General features: G+C 42.0%; 1 protein-coding gene across 3 annotated transcripts in view; it reads right to left on the reverse strand.

Moving 5' to 3' along the window:
- Window positions 1-26,551, reverse strand: part of MAMDC2 (MAM domain containing 2) — a 163,563-nt gene that overhangs the window by 71,321 nt on the left and 65,691 nt on the right. For all 3 annotated transcript variants that reach the window (XM_082656560.1, XM_082656559.1, XM_082656561.1), the window contains exons 3-5: window positions 13,672-13,943; window positions 11,995-12,079; window positions 8,751-8,888 (exon numbers count right to left, since the gene is read on the reverse strand). In XM_082656560.1, the coding sequence (XP_082512686.1) occupies window positions 8,751-8,888; window positions 11,995-12,079; window positions 13,672-13,943 (495 nt within the window). The remainder of the gene's footprint in view (window positions 1-8,750; window positions 8,889-11,994; window positions 12,080-13,671; window positions 13,944-26,551) is intronic.

Below are 26,551 nucleotides of genomic sequence, written 5' to 3' on the forward strand. Positions count from 1 at the left end.
GGCTGGTGATGTTAAAAAAGAAAGGGGTTGGTGTGGTGTACCTAGTGACAGGCACTAAGGGAGATTCATAGATGGCCAGAGAGTGCATCATTTTTGTCATTGGCTGTGAGAGAAATGGCCAGCATCTGGCCACCTGCAGTGTGAAGGGCATCGACCCCAGATTAAACAGCACTGGTCACATACAACCTTTTGTCACCTTCCCTTCCATTTCTGTTCCACCCCCATCCCACCTTTCCCAACCCTGGAGGAACTAGAAGCAGCCATGTGAGTGGGGAAAGAGGAAGAAAAGAGCAAAGGGAAGAAGTATGAAGAAATAAAGCCCAATCCCTTCTCTGATGCTGCTCTGTGGTCTGGTCTGGGGGAAAATTTGAACTGGATGAGAAAATGGAGTTTTGACTTGACTGAACTTAATCCTTAAAAACGAAGCTATTTGTTAATACTTGAAAGTGCCTGGAAAGCCATGGTAAAGTCACCCAAGGACAGAGAAAGGAGATCCAGCAGAGCTTGCACAAAGGCAATGGTAAGAAAATTAATAAAGCTGCTCCCCTACTGGGTGCTTATGCAATGAACCAAATGGATCAGTGCAGAGAGACAATGAACAGGTGCTGTTACGATGATGCTTGAACTCAATCCAAACTGAAATGGGAAAAGAATGTCATGAGTTATGGAAAGACGATCCGTCTATCTCACGGTCTTTGATGGAATAAAACAGTTCTGACCTTATTTTACATTTTGAAACTTTGTTCAGCTCCTTCTACGATGGCACCATATGCAGACCTGATTTCTAAAATCTCAGCAAAGAAACAGATTTCCCTCATTATCTTTCCAGCAATTATCTTCTTTTTGCTAAGGCAGGTAGGAGACAGTAATGATCTGAGCTGTCAGTAGGTTACCCCCTGAAGGATTTTGTTTCACTTCATAAAATATTAAAAAAGGAAAAAAAATCCATATGTGATGAATCCAAACTGAGTAAGAAAAAGCAACATAATATCCCAGCCCCTTCAGTATTCCACCACAATCTTACTGTGGTAGTCATTTCCACCATAAGACAGGAATTTGGAGACATGGTGCTCATTTGAAAAATCTGACTCATTGTTTGGGGCTGTTAAAAACACACAGCCAAATGAAGGAAAACTTATATCCACATAATATTTTTCAGATATTACATTCACTGTTCCCTCTTCTATAACACGGAAGCCAGAGCCTCCGGGGAAGACTTCCTTCAGCAGCTCGGCAGCTCTGAAGTTTCTGAGCAGGCACACAGCTGCCCTCACCCCTGCTGTTTGTTTCTCCAGTTTTCATCTGAAAGCAAAAGCATAAGCTGCTTCCAGGAAACGAATGAACAGGAGATGAGTTTATATAGAGGCAAATCTGCTGCTGCGGGCAGACATCTGAACCATTTAATCTTTCCTTTGCCACCAAAATTGATGGAGCTCAGGGAAAATCAATATACCTGGTAGAAGGTAAATGTAATAAGAAGGCAACCTCTCTCTTGTTTAGAGCATTGGAGGTTTTTTTTTTTTTTCCCCAAGAGTGATCTTGGTCAAACCTTTGAGTCATATGAGCACAGAGCTTTTCAAGTAAAACATTTTAGAATTTTTAGAACCCATCGTTTTTAGCCCTGTCCTATGCAGCAGGGAAGTCTTAACATAGGAGTCTACGTGTGAGGAGTATGAATGAGTGTGTGTGTGTGTGTGTGTGTGTGTGTGTGTGTGTGTGTGTATTGGGTGGGGATGAGAAGGCTCTTTGGCTACTGATTGGGCAAAACCTCACTCCAAAAGTTGAAGAGAAGTTGAAGTGAAATAGCAGAGAAGAGCTGGAAGAAGTGAGTGGAAAGTAAGTATTCAAGATTCCTGATGATCATAAGCAGAAACATAACCTAGGATCTAGGGCCTACTCTGCCATCATCTTCCATACTGGCATTCTCAAATACTCCCTAGACATCAAAGAAACCATTCACTCTCATGCCTGTACATCTCTGCATATGCTAAACTTATCTTCTCCTTATCCATCAGGCCAAATTCCAGTTCTGATATGACTTCCTGTAGAAAGCCTCCCCTGACCCCCAAAACCAAGGTGGTCTTTCACTTCTCTATGATCCCATATCATTTATTTCATACCTCTATTGATCATACATCACTATGCATGTTTACATAGCATTTCAGTATTTGAACATTTTGAGAAATGCCATAATATACATTAACACAGAACTATATTAAAGGCACTGAGAAGTCCTGAAATAAATCTGTTTAGCTTTCTTTAGCTCTGGGTTTCCACAGTTTATTTGATCACATATATAGCCCTTCTTCTCTCATATAAAGACTTTTATACTCAAGTACTGGTATTCTAGGGAATAGCACTTTGGAAGAATTGGTTCCTGTGATCTCTTTGAGGTCAGTGACAGTTTTTGTATCACCAGGATATGCAAGAATACCTGACCTATAAAGAGTGCTTATTATGTGTTTGTTGAATGAATGAATGAGTGATCAATGAAGAAGCGTCATTCTGATGTTCAGGCTCTGACTAGGATGACTATAATCAGATGCTTTGCTGGAAGGGAGATAAAAGTCTTCCTGGATTCCTTCCCTTCAGGCTCAGGATCAACGACTTCTATAGGCCTTGGTATTGATGTCAGGGGACTAAACAATGCTAGAGGGCAAAGCTGCCTGCCTTTGTCAGGTGTTTTAGAATAGCCAAGGAAGAAGAGAAAAGATAGAAAAGATGAAGAGGAGGAGATGGAATGGAGAGAGGGAGGGGAGAGGAGAGAGGCGAGTGCCTACAGCAGGGGTAATACACCCTACTACCAAGTCTCTGTGCTCCTCAGGGATGACCATGTCATCATGCCTATCTCTTGATATAGATATTAGAAAATCTCCTGGTCGAGATATTAGAAAGGCCAGGTCCTCTTTTTCCCATTCCTTAGTCCCTTTAGTCTCCCTTCTTCTTTTTTTCTAATGTCAAATGCAATGTATTTATATGTACTCAAGAGGGACCCAAAGCACTCTTGTTTTTTTTTAAATAGATCTCTATTGTAGTATAATTGCCTCACAATACTGTGTTAGTTTCTGTTGCACAACAAAGTGAATCAGCTACATGCATACATATGTCCACATATCTCCTCCCTCTTGAGCCCCCCTCCCATTCTCCTTATCCCACCCCCTGGGTCATCACAAAGCACCGAGCCGATCTCCCTGTGCTGTGCTGCTGCTTCCCACCAGCCAACTATTTTCCATTTGGTAGTATATATATGTCAATGCTACTCTTACTTTGCCCCAGCTTTGCCCTCCCACCCCATGTCCTCAAGTCCATTTTCTATGTCTACCTCTTTATTCCTGCCCTGCAACTAGGTTCATCAGTACCATTTTTTTTTTTTTTTTTAGATTCCATATACATGCGTTAGCATACAGTATTTGTTTTTCTCTTTCTGACTTACTTCACTCTCTATGACAGACTCTAGGTCCATCCACCTCACTACAGATAACTCAATTTCATTTCTTTTTATGGCTGAGTAATATTCCATTGTATATATGTGCCACATCTTCTTTATCCATTCATCTGTTGATGGACACTTAGGTTGGTTCCACATCCTGGCTATTGTAAATAGAGCTGCAATGAACATTGTGGTACATGTCTCTTTTTGAATTATGGTTTTCTCAGGGTATATGCCCCGTAGTGGGATTGCTGGGTCGTATGGTAGTTCTATTTTTAGTTTTTTAAGGAACTTCCATACTGTTTTCCATACTGGTTGTATCAATTTACATTCCCACCAACAGTGCAGGAGGGTTCCCTTTTCACCACACCCTTTCCAGCATTTATTGTTTCTAGATTTTTTGATAATGACCATTCTGACTGGTGTGAGGTGATACCTCATTGTAGTTTTGATTTGCGTTTCTCTAATAATTAGTGACATTGAGCATCTTCCATATGCCTCTTGGCCATCTGTATGTCTTCCTTGGTGAAATGTCTATTTAGGTCTTCCACCCATTTTTTAACTGGACTGTTTGTTTTTTTGATATTGAGCCCCATGAGCTGTTTGTATATTTTGGAGATTAATCCTTTGTCTGTTGTTTCATTTGCAAATATTTTCTCCCATTCTGAGAGTTGTCTTTTTGTCTTGTTTATGGTTTCCTTTGCTGTGCAAAAGCTTTTAAGTTTCATTAGGTCCCATTTGTTTATTTTTGTTTTTACTTCCATTACTCTAGGAGGTGGGTCAAAAAGGATCTTGCTGTGGTTTATGTCAAAGATCTTGTTATGGTTTATGTTTTCCTCCTATGAGAGTTTTATAGTGTATGGTCTTACATTTAAGTCTTTAACCCATTTGGAGTTTATTTTTGTGTATAGTGTTAGGTGGTGTTCTAATTTCATTCTTTTACATGTAGCTGTCCAGTTTTCCCAGCACCACTTATTGAAGAGGCTGTCTTTTCTCCATTGTATGTTCTCGCCTCCTTTGTCATAAATTAGGTGCCCATAGTGCATGGGTTTATCTCTGGGCATTCTATCTTGTACCACTGATCTATATTTCTGTTTTTGGGGCAGCACCATACTGTCTTGATTACTGTAGCTTTGTGGTATAGTTTGAAGTCAGGGAGCCTGATTCCTCCAACTCCATTTTTCTTTTTCAAGATTGCTTTGGCTATTCGGGGTCTTTTGTGTTTCCATGTGAATTGTAAAATTTTTTGTTCTAAGTCTGTGAAGAATGCCATTGGCAGTTTGATAGGGATTGCATTGAATCTATAGATTGCTTTTTTTTAAAAATGATTAGTTTGGCATTATTTATTGTCTATTTTTGTTACATAGTCTAATAATATTGTTTCTCAGTCATTGTCAGTCTTCCATATTTTCAGTAATTTTCCTTTTAACATCTTTATTAGAGTATAATTGCTTTACAATGGTGTGTTAGTTTCTGCTTTATAACAAAGTGAATCAGCTATACATATACATATGTTCCCATATCTCTTCCCTCTTGCATCTCCCTCCCTCCCACCCTCCCTATCCCACCCCTCTAGGTGTTCACAAAGCACCGAGCTGATCTCCCTGTGCTGTGCGGTTGCTTCCCACTAACTATCTATTTTACGTTTGGTAGTGTATATATGTCCATGCCACTCTCTCGCTTTTTCACAGCTTCCCCTTCCCCTTCCCCATATCCTCAAGTCCATAAGATATCCATGAAATATCTGGTCCATATGACATTTGGTAGACGCCAAAGGTCCTTGATATTTGGTCCTGTCCAAAACCATTTGGCATGGACCAAATATGCTTATGGATGTTTTGGAGAGGACCAAATTTCAAGGACCTTATGGCATGGGCCAAATGTCTTACTGGACGTTCTAGACAGGACCAAATGTCCACTGATCACCCAAAGTAATAGAGGGCTCTGATAACTAACTGGGTCTGGAGCACAAGCCTTCTGACCTCTAGCCTAGTCCTCCTCTATCTCTTGTTGATGCAAATATGGTCAGAATGTTCTGTGCTCACAAATGAGAGTGAGGAAGAACTAGTGGTGATGCATTCTTCAAAGAATAGATGATACTCAGGTAACATAGTCAAGTGGATGATTTGACACTAGTCCACAGATCTGCTGTCTCTCCCAAGAAATACGTGTTCTCCAAGCCACCTGGTCCTTGCCACCATTGAGAATGAAAAATGATGCACTGAACAAGTAATTATTAGGTCATGATATTGGTTACCCAGAGGATCTGACTTTGGAACTAATTTTTAAGTAATTTGGGAACAGTTATCTAACACTGAAGCTTATACATCTGTGATAATGACACCAAGGATTATTGCAATTTTAATGCATTAGTCTTTCAAGATTCTCTCTATTCCTTGCACTAGAATTTTTAAATATGGCAGAAAAACAATCTCAAAATCAGCCAACTTCCATAAATTAAGAAAATGTCATCTGGCATTTCTTTTTGAAACCCCAAGACATTGTTAGTTGTTTTATTCATTTAAACAAAGGTTTCAAGAGGTAGTAACATTTTATTGTTTTGAGTTAACCCAACTGTCATTTAAAATACTCATTCAGATTCATGGATTAATCTGTCATAACAGCTTATCATTCACTCTACACATAACACTCATTAGACGTGTGGTTCCTACAATGGCCACAAGTAGTGATGGGCTGTGTGTCTTTAGGACCAAAATATGGATATACATATGGAAACCCAAATCTTTTGTCATCTCCAAGAGTGCTAAACCTTACTTTTAAAAGAAGGAAGTGAATACATTTTTGGTCTTTTTCTAATTTCAATTCCTTATGTAAGTGACCATAGATGTATCTAAAGAAATGGTTTCTGGGGCATTTTTCGTTCTCTTGTTCTACCTTTCAGTCCTGTATCTACTGAGATAATCACCATCTGGTTAATCAAACTAACACAGTGCTGTGATTGCAACTCTCTCTTCTCAAAGACCTCCAATGGCCTCCCATCATCAATGGAATAAAGTTAAAATCTCTTTCCTGGCATTCAAAGCCTTTTAGAACTGCCCCCATACTGTTTTCTCACTTATCTCTCTTTCTCAGCTGCTACCGCTTGCCAGAGGCATCATGGCTCCTGCCTCTCTTGTCTCTGCCTGTCCAAATCATGCCCATCCTTCAAATACACTTGACTTCTCGCATCATGTCTTCTAGAACATCCAAACAGTAAGTGATCCCTCTTGTCGCTGAATACCAAGCACCTTTCTTTTTTTTTTTGGAAGCACTCGACACATACTACTTTGTCTTACGTCCATTTGTGGTAGAAATCTTTTCCTCTTTCTCAAATGTATGTTCCTTGAAACCAGGCAGGGGCCATAGAGGACCTGTCATTTTAATTGTCATTTTTCCAATCATACCTAATACAGTGTTGAATGAATGAAAATGCTAGATCCAGGGCTTCCCTGGTGGTGCAGTGGTTGAGAGTCCGCCTGCCGATGCAGGGGACACGGGTTCGTGCCCCAGTCCGGGAAGATCCCACATGCCGCGGAGCGGCTGGGCCCGTGAGCCATGGCCGCTGAGCCTGCGCCGGAGCCTGTGCTCCGCAGCGAGAGGGGCCGCAATGGTGAGAGGCCCGAGTACCGCAAAAAAAAAAGTTGGCTTTGTCTTAACCAGGTAAACCACAGGAGACAGGAGACTCCAACCTTTCTTATATATGGTTACTTATAAATATGTTGTTCTAAGAAGCCTGGGCATGTTAAAAAAGAAAAGGAACTTACAAAAAAGGTTGCAAAGTAGAAGTTGGCTAACTGGGTCTGACCTGAAGATGTGTTTGGTTGGCCTTGTGGTGTTTTTTAAGAGAATATTCACCAAGTTAAAAATTGGGGAAATTTCACATAAAACCCATGCCTTGCTGATTGTCTTGCAAAACTGAAAGACCTGGTTCCCTGGGCTTGCATTCTCGCATGGTGGCAACTAATTGAAGTTGAGTACTCTTTGTACGTGGTCCATGCTCTCTAGTTTGCCACCGTCCTCACCCAGCCTATATGTCACTCTCTTTATACCATCTGCCTGGCCCCTTTGGGAAACTGAATCTGAGACTCTGGATATAAAGGAGACAGAACAGGAGCAAAGATAACAATAAGGACAGAATGAAGACTGTCCAAAGCCAAGATAAGCCATAGGATGGACACTTAAAAAAAGTTGGAGACGTGGTTAAAAATATTCACATGAAGAGAAACTACACTGAATGAGGAATGAAGTAAAGAACCATAAAAAGTTGCCATGTCTTCAGGCAGCTGAAGGGGACACACTGTCATCATCAGCAATTTATTGTGACTGAGCAGATCACCTCAATATCTGCATGGCCAAGGAATGAAAGGGAAAATGTTACCCTTTGCAGCGGAACCAACATTCCTATTCTGTCCTTGATGGAAAGCCAGTCACCAGAATCTTCTCGTTGGTCAACAAGAACTTACAGTTGATGACTGGAATGTTTTGCAACTGCAGGGAGACCTAGGCTTTTATGAAGCCTACCAAGGTCCCGGTGAGAGCTGCCATAACTCACAAGGACGCAAGCCCTTGCCCTGTCTCTGTGGGGACTTTCTCCTCCAGCCCACTGCTCACTGATGACCTCTCCTCTCTATTTTCCCTGCAGAGAACCAGCCCGCTTGGCCACTAGGGGGCCCTATTGCTCACCGCATTCAGGACTGACCATCAGTACTATTGGCTCCCCTCCCTGCCACCAGGGAAGTTCTTAAAAACTTATTCCCATCACTCCATGTATTTTTAGTGAAAAGTAACCTAGGATTATTCCAGCCTTGTCTTTAGAAATAAGAAATGTTGAACAGCAAACAGAAGAAAGTCAAGCATAATATGGAAATGTGAAAATAGCAAGACCTCGGTGCTTTGTGACCGCCTGGAGGGGTGGGATAGGGAGGGTGGGAGGGAGAGAGATGCAAGAGGGAAGAGATATGGGAACATATGTATATATATAACTGATTCATTTTGTTGTAAAGCAGAAACTAACACACCATCGTAAAGCAATTACACTCCAATAAAGATGTTAAAAAAAAAAGAAAAAGAAAATAGCAAGACCAGGTCACAGGGGAAGAAAAGCTGTTATCTGGGTGGCCTTCTCCTTAGTTACAGAGCTCGTGTCTGCAGTTTGCCTCTCTCTCACGGCTTACTCTTCTCTTCCACCAGGTCTCTCGGTCCCTACTCACCCTCCTCTCTCTGTCTCCTTCTCTGTCGACAAGCCACAGTCAGGTCAATGTAGAGAGAGATGGCAGAAACAGTTATTCTGGAACAAGGACTCCATTTGTCCCCAGCTCACCCAGTTCACTCCTGAAGGTGTGGTCCTGCGGAAGAATGGAGTGGGAGTTCCGCATATTGCCTCCTCCAACAAACCAGTTCACGTTGGGGTTCCAGCGGTTCACAAAGCCACAGAGATGATTTTCTTCAAAGTCACATTCTGGCAAGAGAGAAATAAAAACAGACTTCATGTAGATGTAGTTATGCCTGGGTACACCCAGGCTTACTGCAGTTTGCTATTAGATACTCAGATACGTTTCTCACTCCCTTTGACCACTGGGATCTTTGTACCAGGACCCCTGGATAATGTCGGTCAAGAAGAGAGATCCTGTAATGAAGAGATTATAATTCATCATTGCTTCTTTGGATTGTGGTCCTTCTGCCTACTTGCCATGTGGCTTGCTGTGTGACCTCTCCTAGCCTCTATTTGTTCCTAGGAGAAATAGGGGGACACTCCCCCTGCACAGGGCTGTGGTAAGTGTGGACAGCTGCCAGCACAGTGCCAGACACATGGTTAGTGCTTGGTCAATCAGCCAACTCTGTGTCAAAGCACTATTTAGAGCTATGCTTTTAGCTCCAGAAAGTTTATCCACCACCTTTCTGGTAGCCCATTCCCCCATCCCCTTCTCTCTTGATAGTAGACAAGGTGCTAAGCTAAGGGCTAAGGGGCATGTTTCCTAGATGCTAAAATCATCTGCTTTGCTTATAAACAAGAACCAGGTCAGCGTAGTCGGGACAGGAATATCTTAGGCACTGGGTCCTTCTGCAGCTCCGGAGTGGAGATAAAAGAGAAGACAGACTCTCTTTCCCCTTTTCAATAGCACTGACATGTTTGCACAGATAAATTGTTCCCAGTCAACAGACTCCTTTACGGGGAACAAGAAACTCACAAGCCAGTTCTTTCATTGACCCTCATAATTATCAATTAAAAATATGAAGTGTGATTGTGCTGATCATCTCTTATTGGCCCCTCCAGTCCCACCCACCTTTCTTCCACGGGGCTCCATTCTCCAGAGGCTGACGTGTACGGCCTTGTATGGACTTCCCTGCCTTCTGGCTTCTCATTGGATTCAACCAATGGAAGGTAGGAGGAGAGTAAGGTTGGGGGTGTTTATTCCTCCAGTTCCCTCTCTGCCAGGTTGCCATGGGTTGGCTGTGTCTCTCTACTGAGGGACCGTACAGCTACTGTCTCCAGGTTCTGGTAACCCCTTCTCCCTTGCCCCTTCAGACCTAAAGATATTGATGACTCATGAGTCATCACTCTGACTAGTCCTGGATTACTGCACTAGCTTTGACTGGCTTCCTTCACCTACCCACACCTTTGTAGTCCCTTTAGTGAGTTTTCCTCAAATTACTCAGGTTGAATGTATTCTGTTTCCACTTCCCTGCCAGGGTCCTGACTGATACAGTTATCAGTGTGCTTTTGTATTAACAAGCACTGAACATTTTTAAGATTTTCATTTTCAACTTTTCCACTACAGCATCCGCTAACCCATGCCCAAGAGTCGGTGCCAAAGGCTGCCGCAGAGTAAAGGAAAAGCAAAATATTCCTCAATGTGCCAGGCAGTATTCTGAGCACTTTATACAAATTAAATTACCTAATCCTCAAAACAACCCTACAAGGTATGTACTATTATTAACCTCATTTTACAAACAAGGGGAGCAAGAAGAGTGCACAGATAGGAAGGTAAGGTGAGAGTACGATCATACAGTTCAACAAGAAGAAATATCAGCGCTCCTTTTGTGTTTTAAACAAACTAGAAGCCATCAAGTGATTTGGAGAAAAGCAATGAACATTTTTGAGTGCCAAGCACTGTGACAATAACCTTCACATTCCTGATCTTATTAGTCCCCACAACAATCCTACGAGGGAAATATTTTATCCCCATTTTGCCGGTAATGAAACAGAGGCTGAGGGCAGCAGTGCATTGACTAAGCCAGCAGGTGGCGCTCCACTAGGTAGGTACGACTCAAGTCGGTAGGGTGTTAAGATCCCCGCAGCCGCCACTAAGGAGCTCCAAGGAAGATACAGTCTTAACTCAGAAAATGGTCACAATCTTCAGAAAATGGTCGCAATCTAGGTCGGTTTTCTTTCAGAACTGCCCTTGACTCTCTTGCCTCTTTCCTTTCCACAGCCATTCAGCCTCCAAGTATGGTCAGTGCTGAAAAATCCCTCAGATCTACCACCTTTATCCCATTCCACTGCCAACCCCAATTTTAGACCCTCGTATGTCCCCTCTGTAAGGTCACAATCACTTCCTAAGGGTTTTTCTACCTCTGACCTATTTTCTTTGTTTCCAACTCATTTTCCATGCGGCAGCCAGTCATCATCTGAAAACACAGCTGCAGGCCCCTCCCCTGATGACTGACTTCTAACGCCTCCCAACCACATAATCCCGGAACCCAAGCTCCACAGCTGGGCTCCAGACTCTTCCTTAACAGACTCCCTTAACAGTGCTGATTCTCACCTCAAACACTACCCAGCCTCTCGCCTTTGCCTGGACACACTCGGTGCTGTCCACCCGCTATGGGGTCTGCCCAGAAAGAGTGCTTTCCTTCCTACCCTGCTCCTCTACCTGACTAAATTCTACTCCTTCTTGAAACTACGGCTCAAATGCATCTCCTGGATTCAGTCCTGTCCAATTTTCTCCCCTCCTCCCGACACCTCCACAGCACGGCTTGTCCTTCTCCAGCAGAATTTGTCATATACAGAAACGGCTTCAGTAGGAGGCGAATGGAAGGTGAGTGACCTCAGGACATAGAGTATGTCTGCTTTTGATGCCCTCTCAGAAGCTGGCACAGAAGAGGCACCTACCAACCTTGCTCAAGTGGAATCTAAGTGACAACTGTGAGTATAAAGACAGAGCAATGGTGTGTAAAAGAGAAATGGAGGAAAGTGAGGAAAGAGGTAATAAAGAGGTAACAGGATGCCTGCTTTCTGGCAAAAGCTACAAAAAGCTGAATATGCAGCAAACTGGATGTCACGTTTATTAGAATATGTTGAGCTTAAGGCAGCAACTCAGGTTACAGTCGCTGCATCTACTTTTCTTTCATCAACCCAGTCAATCGAGGCAAACTCTAATGAGCCTTCCTCTGCTAAAGACAGAGAAACATCATACAACACGCAAGTGATGCAAAATTCAAAATGCACTGCATGGTGTCGTTTATAAAATGCCCTGCTTTTCAGATTGATTCAATTCCCCTGGCAACAGGAGATTTTAGAAAAAGATGCATGTTCGGATGCAATGAAAAGGAAACCCACTTACCGATACAGTAGCCAGTTGTTATCTTGATTTCAAAGAGTGCGATGCTGGCTGTATTTCCATGTCCTAGCACACCTTCTATTAAAATCTGTACAACACATGCGGGAGAAGGGAGTGAGACTTCAAAACACCACGTGTCCTTTATTAGTATTTCAGCTACTTGTCAGGAGCTGTTCAGCGATTCAAGGCAAAACGAGATTGTTTGTCTCGGCTCATTGCTATAGGATATCAATCTCATGATGGACTTTACTGAAAGAAGGGGTGTGTGTGTGTGTGTGTGTGTGTGTGTGTGTGTGTGTGTGTGTGTGTGTGTGTGTGTGTGTGTGTGTGTGTGTGTGTGCGCGTGTGTGTACACAAGCTCATACACATATTCTCAGAACTTTGAGGTGATCAAGGTGTCCAATAAGAGCTCAGAGTCAGCTGTCTTCCATCGTAAGCACAGTCACCACCTTCTCCGGTGCTTGTGGTGGCACCAGTTGGCTGCAGATGGACAGGAGAGCTTGTGTCCCTGGCGAAATCCATTCTGAGACTAGCCAGGAACTGAAGGCAGAGGCCTCAGTGGGGAAAAAAAAAATCCCTTGCAGGAGGAGGTAGGGAGTACCATTTGACTAGTGGTGGGGGATTTCTGCATGAGATGGAAGACGCTCAAAACTCATCTTGTAGTTTCTATATTACTGAAAATTTGAAAATTTTACATAAAGAACAGAGAGAAGCATAACAACTTATGTGGCTGATTTCAAGCACTGTTCACAGTAGGCCCTGCTTCTGAAAATATTTGCTTCTCCTTATGTGATTTTAGTCCAATATTTTGCAGCTATGCTGGTAGACCTAGGGTGTGATACACTGTCCGGAGGATGCTGTGAAATAGGGAGCTCAGACCTTCAATGCTCCGTCCCTTAATCCACCCTGCTGCCTGATGGGAGGGACTACAAGTAGACAGGGAATGTAGAAGAATACCGTATTTCAAAGCTTGTTGAGGAAGAAGAGATATGGCATAGGGAATTGAAAAGCGGACTAGGAATGGAGAACGTTTTCTAGAAGGCTCCGCTTTGTCCCCCATGACATGTTCTCACTAAATACCACACTTCATGGCCGAGTTCAGATTACATCTTCCTTCCCTGCTCCAATACACAACCAACTTTATCTTACTTTCTCTACCTTATTTTCCCATTACTTCTGATGGAACAACTTCCATCTCTGAAAAGGAATCAGAGCATGTCCTTTAAGTATCTTTCCTCTTTCAATGTATTTTCATTTTTTATTACAGTTAATGTCTTGTTCAAAATTTATAGCAAACAAACCATCAGGAAGACAACATAAACACATACCACACATAACTTAGGAGGATGAAACAAAATTATAGGAAAAAAAATTGTAAGAAATGAGAATGCTCCCTAAAGCCCACTGGAAAATAAATTCCCATTGAAGAGGTTGGTTTGAGCCCCTTTTAGAGTCTTACAGAAATCCCACTTAAATACACACAAAACAAATCTGGGAAGAAGCTCTTTTAAGGAATCAACAAAATACTAATTTACGCTACTGATATTTTTCTATGATGCAGCTCCCATAAGATGTCACATCCTAACTCAGGAGATAACTAACTTCAATAGCAGAAGTTTTCATAAGATCTTAGAATAGCATAATGCCAAATAAGAAGCCCTGCACATAAACTCTACCTACCTTGAATTTCTTGGAACTGTTTTGCAAGTCCAAGCTGGCTATGAGCCAGCTGTCCGAAGGTTCCTTGGCTGACCAAAGCAAGCGATCAAAGCTTTCATCATCAAATCTCACATAGAGGTTCAGCCGGCTGGGCTCTGATGGAGACCCCGAAGATGTGGCTATCTGGTAGACCAGTCGAAGGCAGCTCCATTCCTCAGTCTGTACATCAGAACTCAGCAGCACGGCTTTCTCCCCCTGCTTGGCAAAGGAGGTGTCCACGTAAATGTAATGGCCTGGAAGGAGAAAGGGACACAGAGAAGAGATCAATCTTCTGCTCACAACTCAGGAAAATACACAACTGTGGTCCAGTAAATCTGAGGGCAGATACTGCCTGCAGATGCATTTTGTGGGGCCACTGAATGTTGCCTGAACATGGGGTCTCTGCTTCTGGTGAAAAATTAGAAGGTCCAGTAACACTGAGGCTACTTGCACATGACACATGACAGTAACAATCCAGAGCTGAGTAGTGCTGCCTCTTCAGAGGTGGTATGCGGGCTCCATTTTGCCATAATCCCCACTACGCCCTATAACCTTCTGACATTGAAGCCAAGTATCTGTTGCCTATTATCACCTTCTAACAGGCCCATTTAGTACATTGCATTCATCTTCCTGGTCCCCATAGGCATATGAGTTTGAGAACCCAGGCTAAGGGGCTTCAGAATCTGGAGGAGCAGCATTCCTCTACTGGAGTCAGAAAGTCTCCCTTCCCTTTCCATAGCTCCCCTCATCCCTAATGACTCAATCTGCATTTGACTTGCCTCATTATTGTAGATTAAATTGATTTGGTTACCTTAGATCTTAGAGCCTAGGCAGAAAACGTTCATTGCAAGTTCATTAGGCATAAGACTCTCCTCCTCTAGACTCTTCCACGACCGAATCTCATAGTTCTGATAACTAAGTGAGAAAGTACGTGCAAAACATGTAGGACAGGGCTTGGAAATCAGTAGACACACTGGGCCCAGCAAGCATTATTTCCCTCTCCTCCCTTGTCCCCTTCCTCGCTCCCTCCTTCCTCCCCTTCCCTTCTGTCCTCCCCTTCCCTTTTCTCCCATCCCTCTCCACTCCCTCCTCCTTTCCTTTCCCTCTTTCACTCCCCCTCCCTCCTCCTGCCCCCTCTCCCCTCATCCTCCTAATATGGACAAGGGGTGCTCTGCTGGCTACAGCAGGCTGTAAAACAGCATTTCTATGACCAAAAAAAGGGGTTGGAACCGAGAATTCTCACTTGAGCCTTCCAAGTCTAACTCTGGTCGTTGGCTTCCTTAACACTGATCTGATCTGCCTGTGGGTCTTGGGGACCCTCTGCCTTTCTGACCTGAACCCTCATGCTTGCTCAGAGGTTCCCACATTCGTGGCCAGCATCTAATAGGCAGTCTTCTGTCATGTGACCACCCACCCTACCCCTTGCATTTGGGGCTTCCCAACACTAAATTCTTACTGGAAAGGCCCTAAAAGGCCTCTTTGCTTGATGTTCTTCAGCCCCTCTTCCCACACTTGCTGCCCCAAATGCTCATCCCAGCCCCATCCTGTGGCAAGTGCAGACAGGCCAGTGGCAGCTCAGCTGATGACCTCCCTCACAGTTAAGGAACAGTTAGGGCGTTGACTTCAAGGAGCCTCACTTGCCTGTGGAAGCTTTCAAGATCAAGATCTATCTCCAGCTGGCAGTCTTCTCAACATAGCAACTACCCACTGGGTGCAAATACAACTGCTTCTAGATGCCAACCCAGGCACCCTCTGTGGATAAACCTGGCCCTTGCAGTAATCACCAGCAACACCATTACCGCCTAGGTACAGCGAACACTCATGAACCAGGTGCTGCTTTAAGTGCTTCACATATATTTACTAGCTGTGGGGTTTGTTGGGTTTTGAAGCACTAACTAAGCTGGGGTTCTTTTTTTTTTTTTTTTGCGGTACGCGGGCCTCTCACTGCTGTGGCCTCTCCCGTTGCGGAGCACAGGCTCCAGACGCGCAGGCTCAGTGGCCATGGCTCACGGGCCCAGCCGCTCCGCGGCGTGTGGGATCCTCCTGGACCGGGGCACGAACCCGTGTCCCCTGCATGGGCTGGCGGACTCTCAACTGCTGTGCCACCAGGGAAGCCCCTAGCTGGGGTTCTTGATGCCAACCCTTTTTTGAAACATAATGTTGCTTCATTATGACACGAGGGAATGAATAAGCACCATCCTCCTTGTCCCACCCTGCTACTACCCCAAAAGAAGGGACTCTAAGCAGACTGGTAGTGGGGTGGGGTGGAGATGGGAATTGATGGAGATTCCTGAGAGCACTTCGAACATTTTCTGAGGAAGTAGAGGGTTGGTACATGGGATATAAAAGAAGAAAGAAACAAAGAAAGTCCGTGCTGTGTCCTATGGATGTTTACATTGCTTGCCAACTTGGTTGCCGTACGAGGCCCACTTCTCCCTGGGGCACTTGCCCAATTTCTTTCCCTCCTTCCTTTCCCCATTCTAGAAAGGAACAACTCACAGCAGGGCCTCTCAAACTTGAGCCCAGAGTCACCTGGAGGGCTTGTTCAAACCCAGATTACTGGGCCCACTCCTAGAGTTTCCGATCCAGTAGGTCTGGGGTGATGCTGCACATCTAACAGACCGCATTTCTGAAAAGTTCCAGGTAATGCCGATGCTGCTGGTCTGTGGGTCACAATTTGAGAACCACTGATTTACACATCTGACAGAGAAATAGGACTCATTCTCAGGACACTTCTTATCTATCAAAGAAAGGTCAGGCATGTAAGTACTGATAGTATGCAAAGGAGGGAGGAAATAGTTTTACATGGAGGTAGAACTCAAACTTAAGTAAATGTGTGTTATAGTAGGCTCAATGAGTACATCTACTGGTGATTATCTTGATTTTTCAGTGAATGCCATAAAACAATCTTTCTTGACATAATCTTTTATTATATCAGATTTTATTATAAGCATATGCTAATGCTCTTATGTTAAAAGCCTTTGAGAACACACAGTATATAAAATGTATTATTTTAAATACCATGATGTTATACAGTATGAAAGTTAATGCTATTTATTGAGTGATTTTGACATCTTGGCCATAAATATTGGCTGTTTCAAATTATTGAGATTCTGCATGCAAATTACAGAACTCAAAATCGCTCTTAGGTCATGCTGTGTGGATATGCCTATTAGCTGCATTACAGTCCATCCAAAGATTTATCCACCCAAGTGATTTTGCATCCACTTAGCTGAATAATGCATTTTCCTAGATCAAATAACTAGCTCAAGAGCTACCCACCTCCACTACCACTGCCAATCTCAAAATAGATTTTCTTAGTTAATCATTACAGTTTTTTTTTTTTTTTGCTCAGCCTGGATATAGCCTCAGAATCCTTCTAAATACAGTGTTCCATGTAATCACTACCAATTAATCTGAACTGGCACCTAAGCTGGAACTATTTCTTATCCTTGCTTGTGGTCAGATTACATCTTGTGGTCATATTAGAGCCAAATTGAACTAAAAGGAATGTGGCACATTTTGAAGAGCTTTTAGAAAATTAAGAAAGAATGAGGAAGATACTGATATCAGGGATGGTGACTTTCCCTGGACTGCCACTAATAAAATTGCTATTCTAGAAAAAAATGATAATGTTTTTGGTGAGCTGTTTATTTCTCTTACTTTATTAAAAATAATCATTTCAATAAACAAATGGGACCTAATCAAACTTACAAGCTTTTGCACAGCAAAAGAAACCATAAACAAAATGAAAAGACAACCTACAGAATGGGAGAAAATATTTGCAAACAATGCGACTGACAAGGACTTAATTTCCAAAATATACAAACAACTCATACAACTCAATAACAACAAAAAAACCCAAACAACCCAATCAAAAAATGGGCAGAAGACCTAAAAGGACATTTCTCCAAAGAAACATACAGATGGCCAGTAGGCACATGAAAAGCTGTTCAACATCACTAATTAGAGAAACGCAAATCAAAACTACAATGAGGTACCACCTGCCACCGATCAGAAAGTCTACAAATAGAGAGGACCTTCAAGATGGTGGAAGAGTAAGACGTGGAGATCACCTTCCTCTCCACAGATATATCAGAAATACATCTACATGTGGAACAGCTCCTACAGAACACCTGCTGAACGCTGGCAGAAGACCTCAGACCTCCCAAAAGGCAAGAAACTCCCCACGTACCTGGGTAGGGCAAAAGAAAAAAGAAAAAACAGAGGCAAAAGAATAGGGACGGGACCTGCACCAGTGGGAGGGAGCTGTGAAGGAGGAAAGGTTTCCACACACTAGAAGCCCCTTTGCAGGCGGAGACTGCGGGTAGCGGGAGGGAAGCTTCGGAGCCGCGGAGGAGAGCGCAGCAACAGGGGTGCGGAGGGCAAAGCGGAGAGATTCCCGCACAGAGGATCGGTGCCGACCGGCACTCACCAGCCCGAGAGCCTTGTCTGCTCACCCGCCGGGGCGGGCGGGGCTGGGAGCTGAGGCTCGGGCTTCGGTCAGAGCGCAGGGAGATGACTGGGGTTGGCGGTGTGAACACAGCCTGAAGGGGGCTAGTGCGCCACAGCTAGCCGGGAGGGAGTCCGGGGAAGAGTCTGGACCTGCTGAAGAGGCAAGAGACTTTTTCTTGCTTTATTGTTTCCTGGTGCGCGAGGAGAGGGGATTCAGAGCGTTGCTTAAAGGAGCTCCAGAAACGGGCGCGAGCCGCGGCTAACGGTGCAGACCCCAGAGACGGGCATGAGACGCTAAGGCTGCTGCTGCCGCCACCAAGAAGCTTATGTGCAAGCACAGGTCACTATCCACAGCTCCCCTCCTGGGAGCCTGTGTAGCCCGCCACTGCCAGGTTCCTGGGATCCAGGGACAACTTCCCCGGGAGAACGCACAGCACGCCTCAGGCTGGTGCAATGTCACGCTGGCCTCTGCCGCCGCAGGCCGCCCCGCACTCCGTGCCCCTCCCTTCCCCCTGGCCTGAGTGAGCCAGAGCCCCCGAATCAGCGACTCCTTTAACCCCGTCCTGTCTGGACGAAGAACAGATGCCCTCAGGCGACCTACACGCAGAGATGAGTCCAAATCCAAAGCTGAACCCCCAGACCTGTGCGAACAAAGAAGAGAAAGGGAAATCTCTCCCAGCAGCCTCAGGAGCAGCGGATTAAAGCTCCACAATCAACTTGATGTACCCTGTATCTGTGGAATACCTGAATACACAATGAATCATCCCAAATTGAGGAGGTGGACTTTGGGAGCAAGAATGTATATATATATTTTCCCCTTTTTCTCTTTTTGTGAGTGTGTATGTGTATGCTTCTGTGTGTGATTTTGTATGTATAGCTTTGCTTTTACCATTTGTTCTAGGGTTATGTCTGTCCTTTTTTTGTGTATAGTTTTTAGCACTTGTTATCATTGGTGGATTTGTTTTTTGGTTTGGTTACTCTCTTCTTTCTTTCTTTTTTTTTATTACTTAAAAAGTTTTTTAAAATTATTTTTTATTTTACTAATTTTATTTTATTTTACTTAATTTTATTTATTTTATATTATCTTCTTCTTTCTTTTTTTTCTCCCTTTTATTCTGAGCCATGTGGATGAAAGGCTCTTGGTGCCCTAGCCAGGCGTCAGGGCTGTGCCACTGAGGTGGAAGAGCCAAGTTCAGGACACTGGTCCACAAGAGACCTCCCAGCTTCACGTAATATCAAACGGCAAAAATCTCCCAGAGATCTCCATCTTAACGCCAAGACCCAGCTCCACTCAACGGCCAGCAATCTACAGTGCTGGACACCCCATGACAAACAACTAGCAAGACAGCAACACAACCCCATCCATTAGCACAGAGGCTGCCTAAAATCATAATAAGGCCACAGACACCCCAAAACACACCACCAGATGTGGACCTGCCCACCAGAAAGACAAGATCCAGCCTTATCCACCAGAACACAGGCACCAGTCCCCTCCACTAGGAAGCCTCCAAAACCTACTGAACCAACCTTAGCCACTGGGCACAGACAACAAAAACAATGGGAACTACAAACCTGCAGCCTGCGAAAAGGACACCCCAAACACAGTAAGTTAAGCAAAATGGGAAGAGAGAGAAACACACAGCAGATGAAGGAGAAAGGTAAAAACCCAACAGACGTAACAAATGAAGAAGAAATAGGCAGTCTACCTGAAAAATAATTCAGAATAAAGGTGGTAAAAATGATCCAAAATCTTGGAAATAGAATGGAGAAAATATAAGAAACATTTAACAAGGAACTAGAAGAACTAAAGAGCAAACAAACAGGGATGAACAACACGATAAATGAAATTTAAAATTCTCTAGAAGGAATCAATCACAGAATAATTGAGGAAGAAGAATGGATAAGTGACCTGGAAGATAAAATAGTGGAAATAACTACTGCAAAGCAGAATAAAGAAAAAAGAATGAAGAGAATTGAGGACAGTCCCAGAGACGTCTGGGACAACATTAAACACACCAACATTCAAATTATAGGGGTTCCAGAAGAAGAAGAGAAAAAGAAAGGGACTGAGAAAATATTTGAAGAGATTATAGTTGAAAACTTCCCTAATATGGGAAAGGAAATAGTTAATCAAGTCCAGGAAGCACAGAGAGTCCCATACAGGATAAATCCAAGGAGAAATACACCAAGACACATAGTAATCAAACTATCAAAAATTAAGTACAAAGAAAACATATTAAAAGCAGCAAGGGAAAAACAACAAATAACACACAAGGGAATCCCCATAAGGTTAACAGCTGATCTTTCAGCAGAAACTCTGCAAGCCAGAAGGGAGTGGAAGGACATATTTAAAGTGATGAAGGAGAAAAACCTACAACCAAGATTACTCTACCCAGCAAGGATCTCATTCAGATTTGACGGAGAAGTTAAAACCTTTACAGACAAGCAAAAGCTAAGAGAATTTAATACCACCACCAGCTTTACAAGAAATGCTAAAGGAACTTCTCTAGTCAGGAAACACAAGAGAAAGAAAAGACCTACAATAACAAACTCAAACAATTAAGAAAATGGTAATAGGAACATACATATCGATAATTACCTTAAAGGTAAATGGATTAAATGCTCCAACCAAAAGACATAGACTGGGAGAATGGATACAAAAACAACACCCGTATATACACTGTCTACAAGAGACCCACTTCAGACCTAGGGACACATACAGACTGAAAGTGAGGGGATGGAAAGAGATATTCCATGCAAATGGAAATCAAAAGAAAGCTGGAGTAGCAATTCTCATATCAGACAAAATAGACTTTAAAACAAAGACTATTTATTACAAGAGACAAAGAAGGACATTACATAATGATCAAGGGATCAATCCAAGAAGGAGATATAACAATTGTAAATATTTATGCACCCAACATTGGAGCATCTCAATACATAAGGCAAATACTAACAGCCATAAAAGAGGAAATTGACAGTAACACAATCACAATAGGGGACTTTAACACCCCACTTTCACCAATGGACACATCATCCAAATGAAAATAAATAAGGAAACACAAGCTTTAAATGACATTTTAAACAAGATGGACTTAATTGATATTTATAGGACATTCCAGCCTAAAACAACAGAATACACATACTTCTCAACTGCTTATGGAACAGTCTCCAGGATAGATCAAATCTTGGGTCACAAATCAAGCCTTGGTAAATTTAAGAAAATTGAAATTGTATCAAGTGTCTTTTCCAACCACAATTCTATGAGACTAGATATCAATTACAGGAAAAAATCCGTAAGAAATACAAACACATGGAGGCTAAACAATACACTACTTAATAACCAAGAGGTCACCGAAGAAGTCAAAGAGGAAATAAAAAAATAACTAGAAAAAAATGACAATGAAAACACGATGACCCAAAATCTATGGGATGCAGCAAAAGGAGTTCTAGGAGGGAAGTTTATAGCAATACAATCCTACCTTAAGAAAAAAGAAACATCTCAAATAAACAACCTAATCTTACACCTAAAGCAATTAGAGAAAGAAGAACAAAAACCCCCAAAGTTAGCAGAAGGAAAAAAATCATAAAGATCGGATCAGAAATAAATGAAAATGAAATGAAGGAAATGATAGCAAAAATCAATAAAACTAAAAGCTGGTTCTTCGAGAAGATAAAATTGATAAACCATTAGCCAGACTCATCAAGAAAAAAAGGGAGAAGACTCAAATCAACAGAATTAGAAATGAAAAAGGAGAAATAACAACTGACACTGTAGAAATACAAAGGATCATGAGAGATTACTACAAGCAACTCTATGCCAATAAAATGGACAACCTGGAAGAAATGGACAAATTCTTAGAAATGCAAAACGTTCCGAGACTGAACCAGGAAGAAATAGAAAATATGAACAGACTAATCACAAGCACTGAAATTTAAACTGTGATTAAAAATATTCCAACAATCAAAAGCCCAGGACCAGATGGCTTCACAGGCGAATTCTATCAAGCATTTAGAGAAGAGCTAACACCTATCCTTCTCAAACTCTTCCAAAATATAGCAGAGGGAGGAATGCTCCCAAACTCATTCTACGAGGCCACCATCACCCTGATACCAAAACCAGACAAAGATGTCACAAAGAAAGAAAACTACAGGCCAATATCATTGATGAACATAGATGCAAAAATCCCCAACAAAATACTAGCAAACAGAATCCAACAGCACATGTAAAGGATCATACACCATGATCAAGTGGGGTTTATTCCAGGAATGCAAGGATTCTTCAATATATGCAAATCAATCAATGTGATACACAATATTAACAATTCAAGGAGAAAAACCAAATGGTCATCTCAATATATGCAGAAAAAGCTTTTGACAAAATTCAGCACCCATTTATGATAAAAAACCCTCCAGAAAGTAGGAATAGAGGGAATTTTCCTGAACATAATGAAGGCCATATATGACAAACCCACAGCCAACATCATCCTCAATGGTGAAAAACTGAAACCATTTCCACTAAGATCAGGAACAAGACAAGTTTGCCCACTCTCACAACTATTGTTCAACATAGTTTTGGAAGTTCTGGCAAAGCAATCAGAGAAGAGAAAGAAATAAAAGGAATCCAGATTGGAAAAGAAGAAGTAAAGCTGTCACTGTTTGCGGATGACATGATACTATACATAGAGAATCCTAAAGATGCTACCAGAAAACTACTAGAGCTAATCAGTGAATTTGGTAAGTAGCAGGATACAAAATTAATGCACAGAAATCTCTTACATTCCTATACACTAATGATGAAACATCTGAAAATGAAATTAAGAAAACACTCCCATTTACCACTGCAACAAAAAGAATAAAATACCTAGGAATAAACCTACCTAAGGAGACAAAACACCTGTATGCAGAAAATTATAAGACACTGATGAAAGAAATTAAAGATGATACAAGTAGATGGAGAGATATACCATGTTCTTGGATTGGAAGAATCAACATTGTGAAAATGACTCTACTACCCAAAGCAATCAACAGATTCAATGTAATCCCTATCAAACTACCACTGGCATTTTTCACAGAACCACAGCTAAAAATTTCACAATTTGTATGGAAGCACAAAAGACCCCAAATAGCCAAAGCAATCTTGAGAAAGAAAATCGGAGCTGGAAGAATCAGGCTCCCTGACTTCAGAGTATACTACAAAGCTACAGTAATCAAAACAGTATGGTACTGACACAAAAACAGAAATATAGATCAACAGAAAAGGATAGAAAGCCCAGAGATAAACCCATGCACATATGGCCACTTTATCTTTGATAAAGGAGGCAAGAATATACAATGGGGAAAAGACAGCCTCTTCAATAAGTGGTGCTGGGAAAACTGGACAGCTACATGTAAAAGAATGAAATTACAACACTCCCTAACACCATACACAAAAATAAACTTAAAATGGATTAAAGACCTAAATGTAAGGCCAGACACTATCAAACTCTTAGAGGAAAACATAGGCAGAACACTCTATGACATAAATCACAGCAAGATCCTTTTTGACCCACCTCCTAGAGAAATGCAAATAAAAATAAAAATAAACAAATGGGACCTAATGAAAATTAAAAGCTTTTGCACAGCAAAGGAAACCATAAACAAGATGAAACGAAACCCTCCGAATGGGAGAAAGTATTTGCAACTGAAGCAACTGACAAAGGATTAATCTCCAAAATTTGCAAGCTGCTCATGCAGCTCAATATCAAAAAAACAAACAACCCAATCCAAAAATGGGCAGAATACCTAAATAGACATTTCTCCAAAGAAGATATACAGATTGCCAGCAAACACATGAAAGAATTCTCAACATCGTTATTCATTAGAGAAATGCAAATCAAAACTACAATGAGATATCATCTCACACCAGTCAGAATGGCCATCATCAAAAAATCTACAAACAATAAATGCTGGAGAGGGTGTGGAGAAAAGGGAACCCTCTTGCACTTGGGAAGTATTCCTTGGGTGGGAATGTAAACTGATACAGCCACTATGGAGAACAGTATGGAGGTTCCTTAAAAACTAAAAATAGAACTACCATACGACCCAGCAATCCCACTACTGCACATATACCCTGAGAAAACCATAATTCAAAAAGAGTCATGTACCAAAATGTTCATTGCAGCTCTATTTATAATAGCCAGGACATGGAACCTACCTAAGTGTCCATCAACAGATGAATGGACAAAGAAGATGTAGCACATATATACAATGGAATATTACTCAGCCATAAAAATAAACGAAATTGAGTTATTTGTATTGAGGTGGATGGACCTAGAGTCTGTCATACAGAGTGAAGTAAGTCAGAAAGAGAAAAACAAATACCATATGCTAACACACATATATAGAATTAAAAAAAAAAAAAAGAAAAGTTCTGAAGAACCTAGGGGCAAGATGGGAATAAAGACACAGACCTACTAGAGAATGGACTTGAGGATACAGGGAGGGGGAAGGGTAAGCTGGGATAAAGTGAGAGAGTGGCATGGACATATATACACTACCAAACCTAAAATAGATAGCTAGTGGGAAGCAGCCACATAGCACAGGGAGATCAGCTCGGTGCTTTGTGACCACCTAGAGGGGTGGGATAGGGAGGGTGGGAGGGAGGAAGATGCAATAGGGAAGAGATAGGGGGACATATGTATACGTATAACTGATTCACTTTTTTATAAAGCAGAAACTATCACACCATTGTAAAGCAATTATACTCCAATAAAGACGTTAAAAAAATGTCTATAAATAAGTAATGCTGGAGAGGGTGTAGAGAAAAGGGAACCCTCCTACATTGTTGGTGGGAATCTAAGTTGATGAAGCCACTATGGAAAACAGTATGAAGTTTCCTCAAAAAACTAAAAATAGAATTACCATATGATCCAGCAGTGCCACTCCTGGGCATATATATGGACAAAACTATAATTCAGAAAGATATATGCACCCCTATGTTCACAGCAGGACTATTCACAATAGCCACGACATGGAATCAAGCTAAATGTCCATTGATAGATGAGTGGATAAAGAAAATGTGTTATTTATATACAATGGAATCCTACTCAGCCATATGTAGTATGGCTACTTTGCAGCAACATGGATGCAACTAGAGATTATCATACTAAGTGAAGTAAGACAGACAGAGAAAGACAACTACCATATGATATCACTTATATGTGGAATCTAAAATATGATACAAATGAACGTATCTATGAAATCGAAACAGATTCACAGACATAGAGAACAGACTTGTGGTTGTCAAGGGGGAGGGATTGACTGGGAGTCTGGGGTTAGCCGATACAAACTATTACATATAGAATGGATAAACAACAAGGACCTACTGTATAGCACAGGGAACTATATTCAATATCCTGAGATAAACCATAATGGAAAAGAATATTTTAAAATGTGTATATATGTATAACAATCATTTTGTTGTTCAGCAGAAATTAACACAACTTTGTAATCAACTGTACTTCAATTAAAGAAAAAAAGAAAGAAAAAAATCATTTCACCACTTAGTTAATGAAGTTTCCTCTGTGTATGAAATATTTCATTTATTCCATCCTAATGAGATTGACAGCTGGAATTTAATCTTGGACATAATTTACATACAATAAAATTCACCCTTTTAATGCAGTTCAGTGTTTTTTAGTATACTCACAAAGTTGTGCAACCATTACCACTATCTATTTTCAGAATCTTTTCATCCCCCCCAAAGGAAATTCCATACTCATTAATAGTCATTCCTCATTTTTCCCTCCCCCTAGCCTCTGGAAACCACGAATCTACTTTCTGTGTATATGGATTTACCTATACTGGAAATTCCATATGAATGGAATTATATAATACGTGGTCTTTTGTGACTGACTTCTTTCACTTAGCGCAGTGTTTTTGAGGTTTATTATGTTGTAGCATATATCAAAATTTCATTCTTTTTTTTTTTTTTCTTTTTTTGTGGTACGTGGGCCTCTCACTGCTGTGGCCTCTCCCATTGCAGAGTACAGGCTCCAGACGCACAGGCTCAGCGGCCATGGCTCACGGGCCCAGCCGCTCCGCGGCATGTGGGATCTTCCCGGACCGGGGCACGAACCAGTGTCCCCTGCATCGGCAGGCGGATTCTCAACCACTGCGCCACCAGGGAAGCCCCTCATTCTTTTTTGAAGCTGAATAATATTCTATTTTATGGATATATCACTATTATTTATCCCCTCATCAGTTGGACATTTGTGTTGTTTCTACTTTTGATTAATATTAACAATGCTAATATGAACATTTTTGTGCAACTTTTTTTTTTTTTTTTTGCGTTATGTGGGCCTCTCACTGTCGTGGCCTCTCTCGTTGCGGAGCACAGGCTCCGGACATGCTGGCTCAGCGGCCA

This window comes from Grampus griseus (genome assembly GCF_964374135.1).
Source record: "Grampus griseus genome assembly, chromosome: 6".
In the NCBI taxonomy this organism is placed as follows: domain Eukaryota; kingdom Metazoa; phylum Chordata; class Mammalia; order Artiodactyla; family Delphinidae; genus Grampus; species Grampus griseus.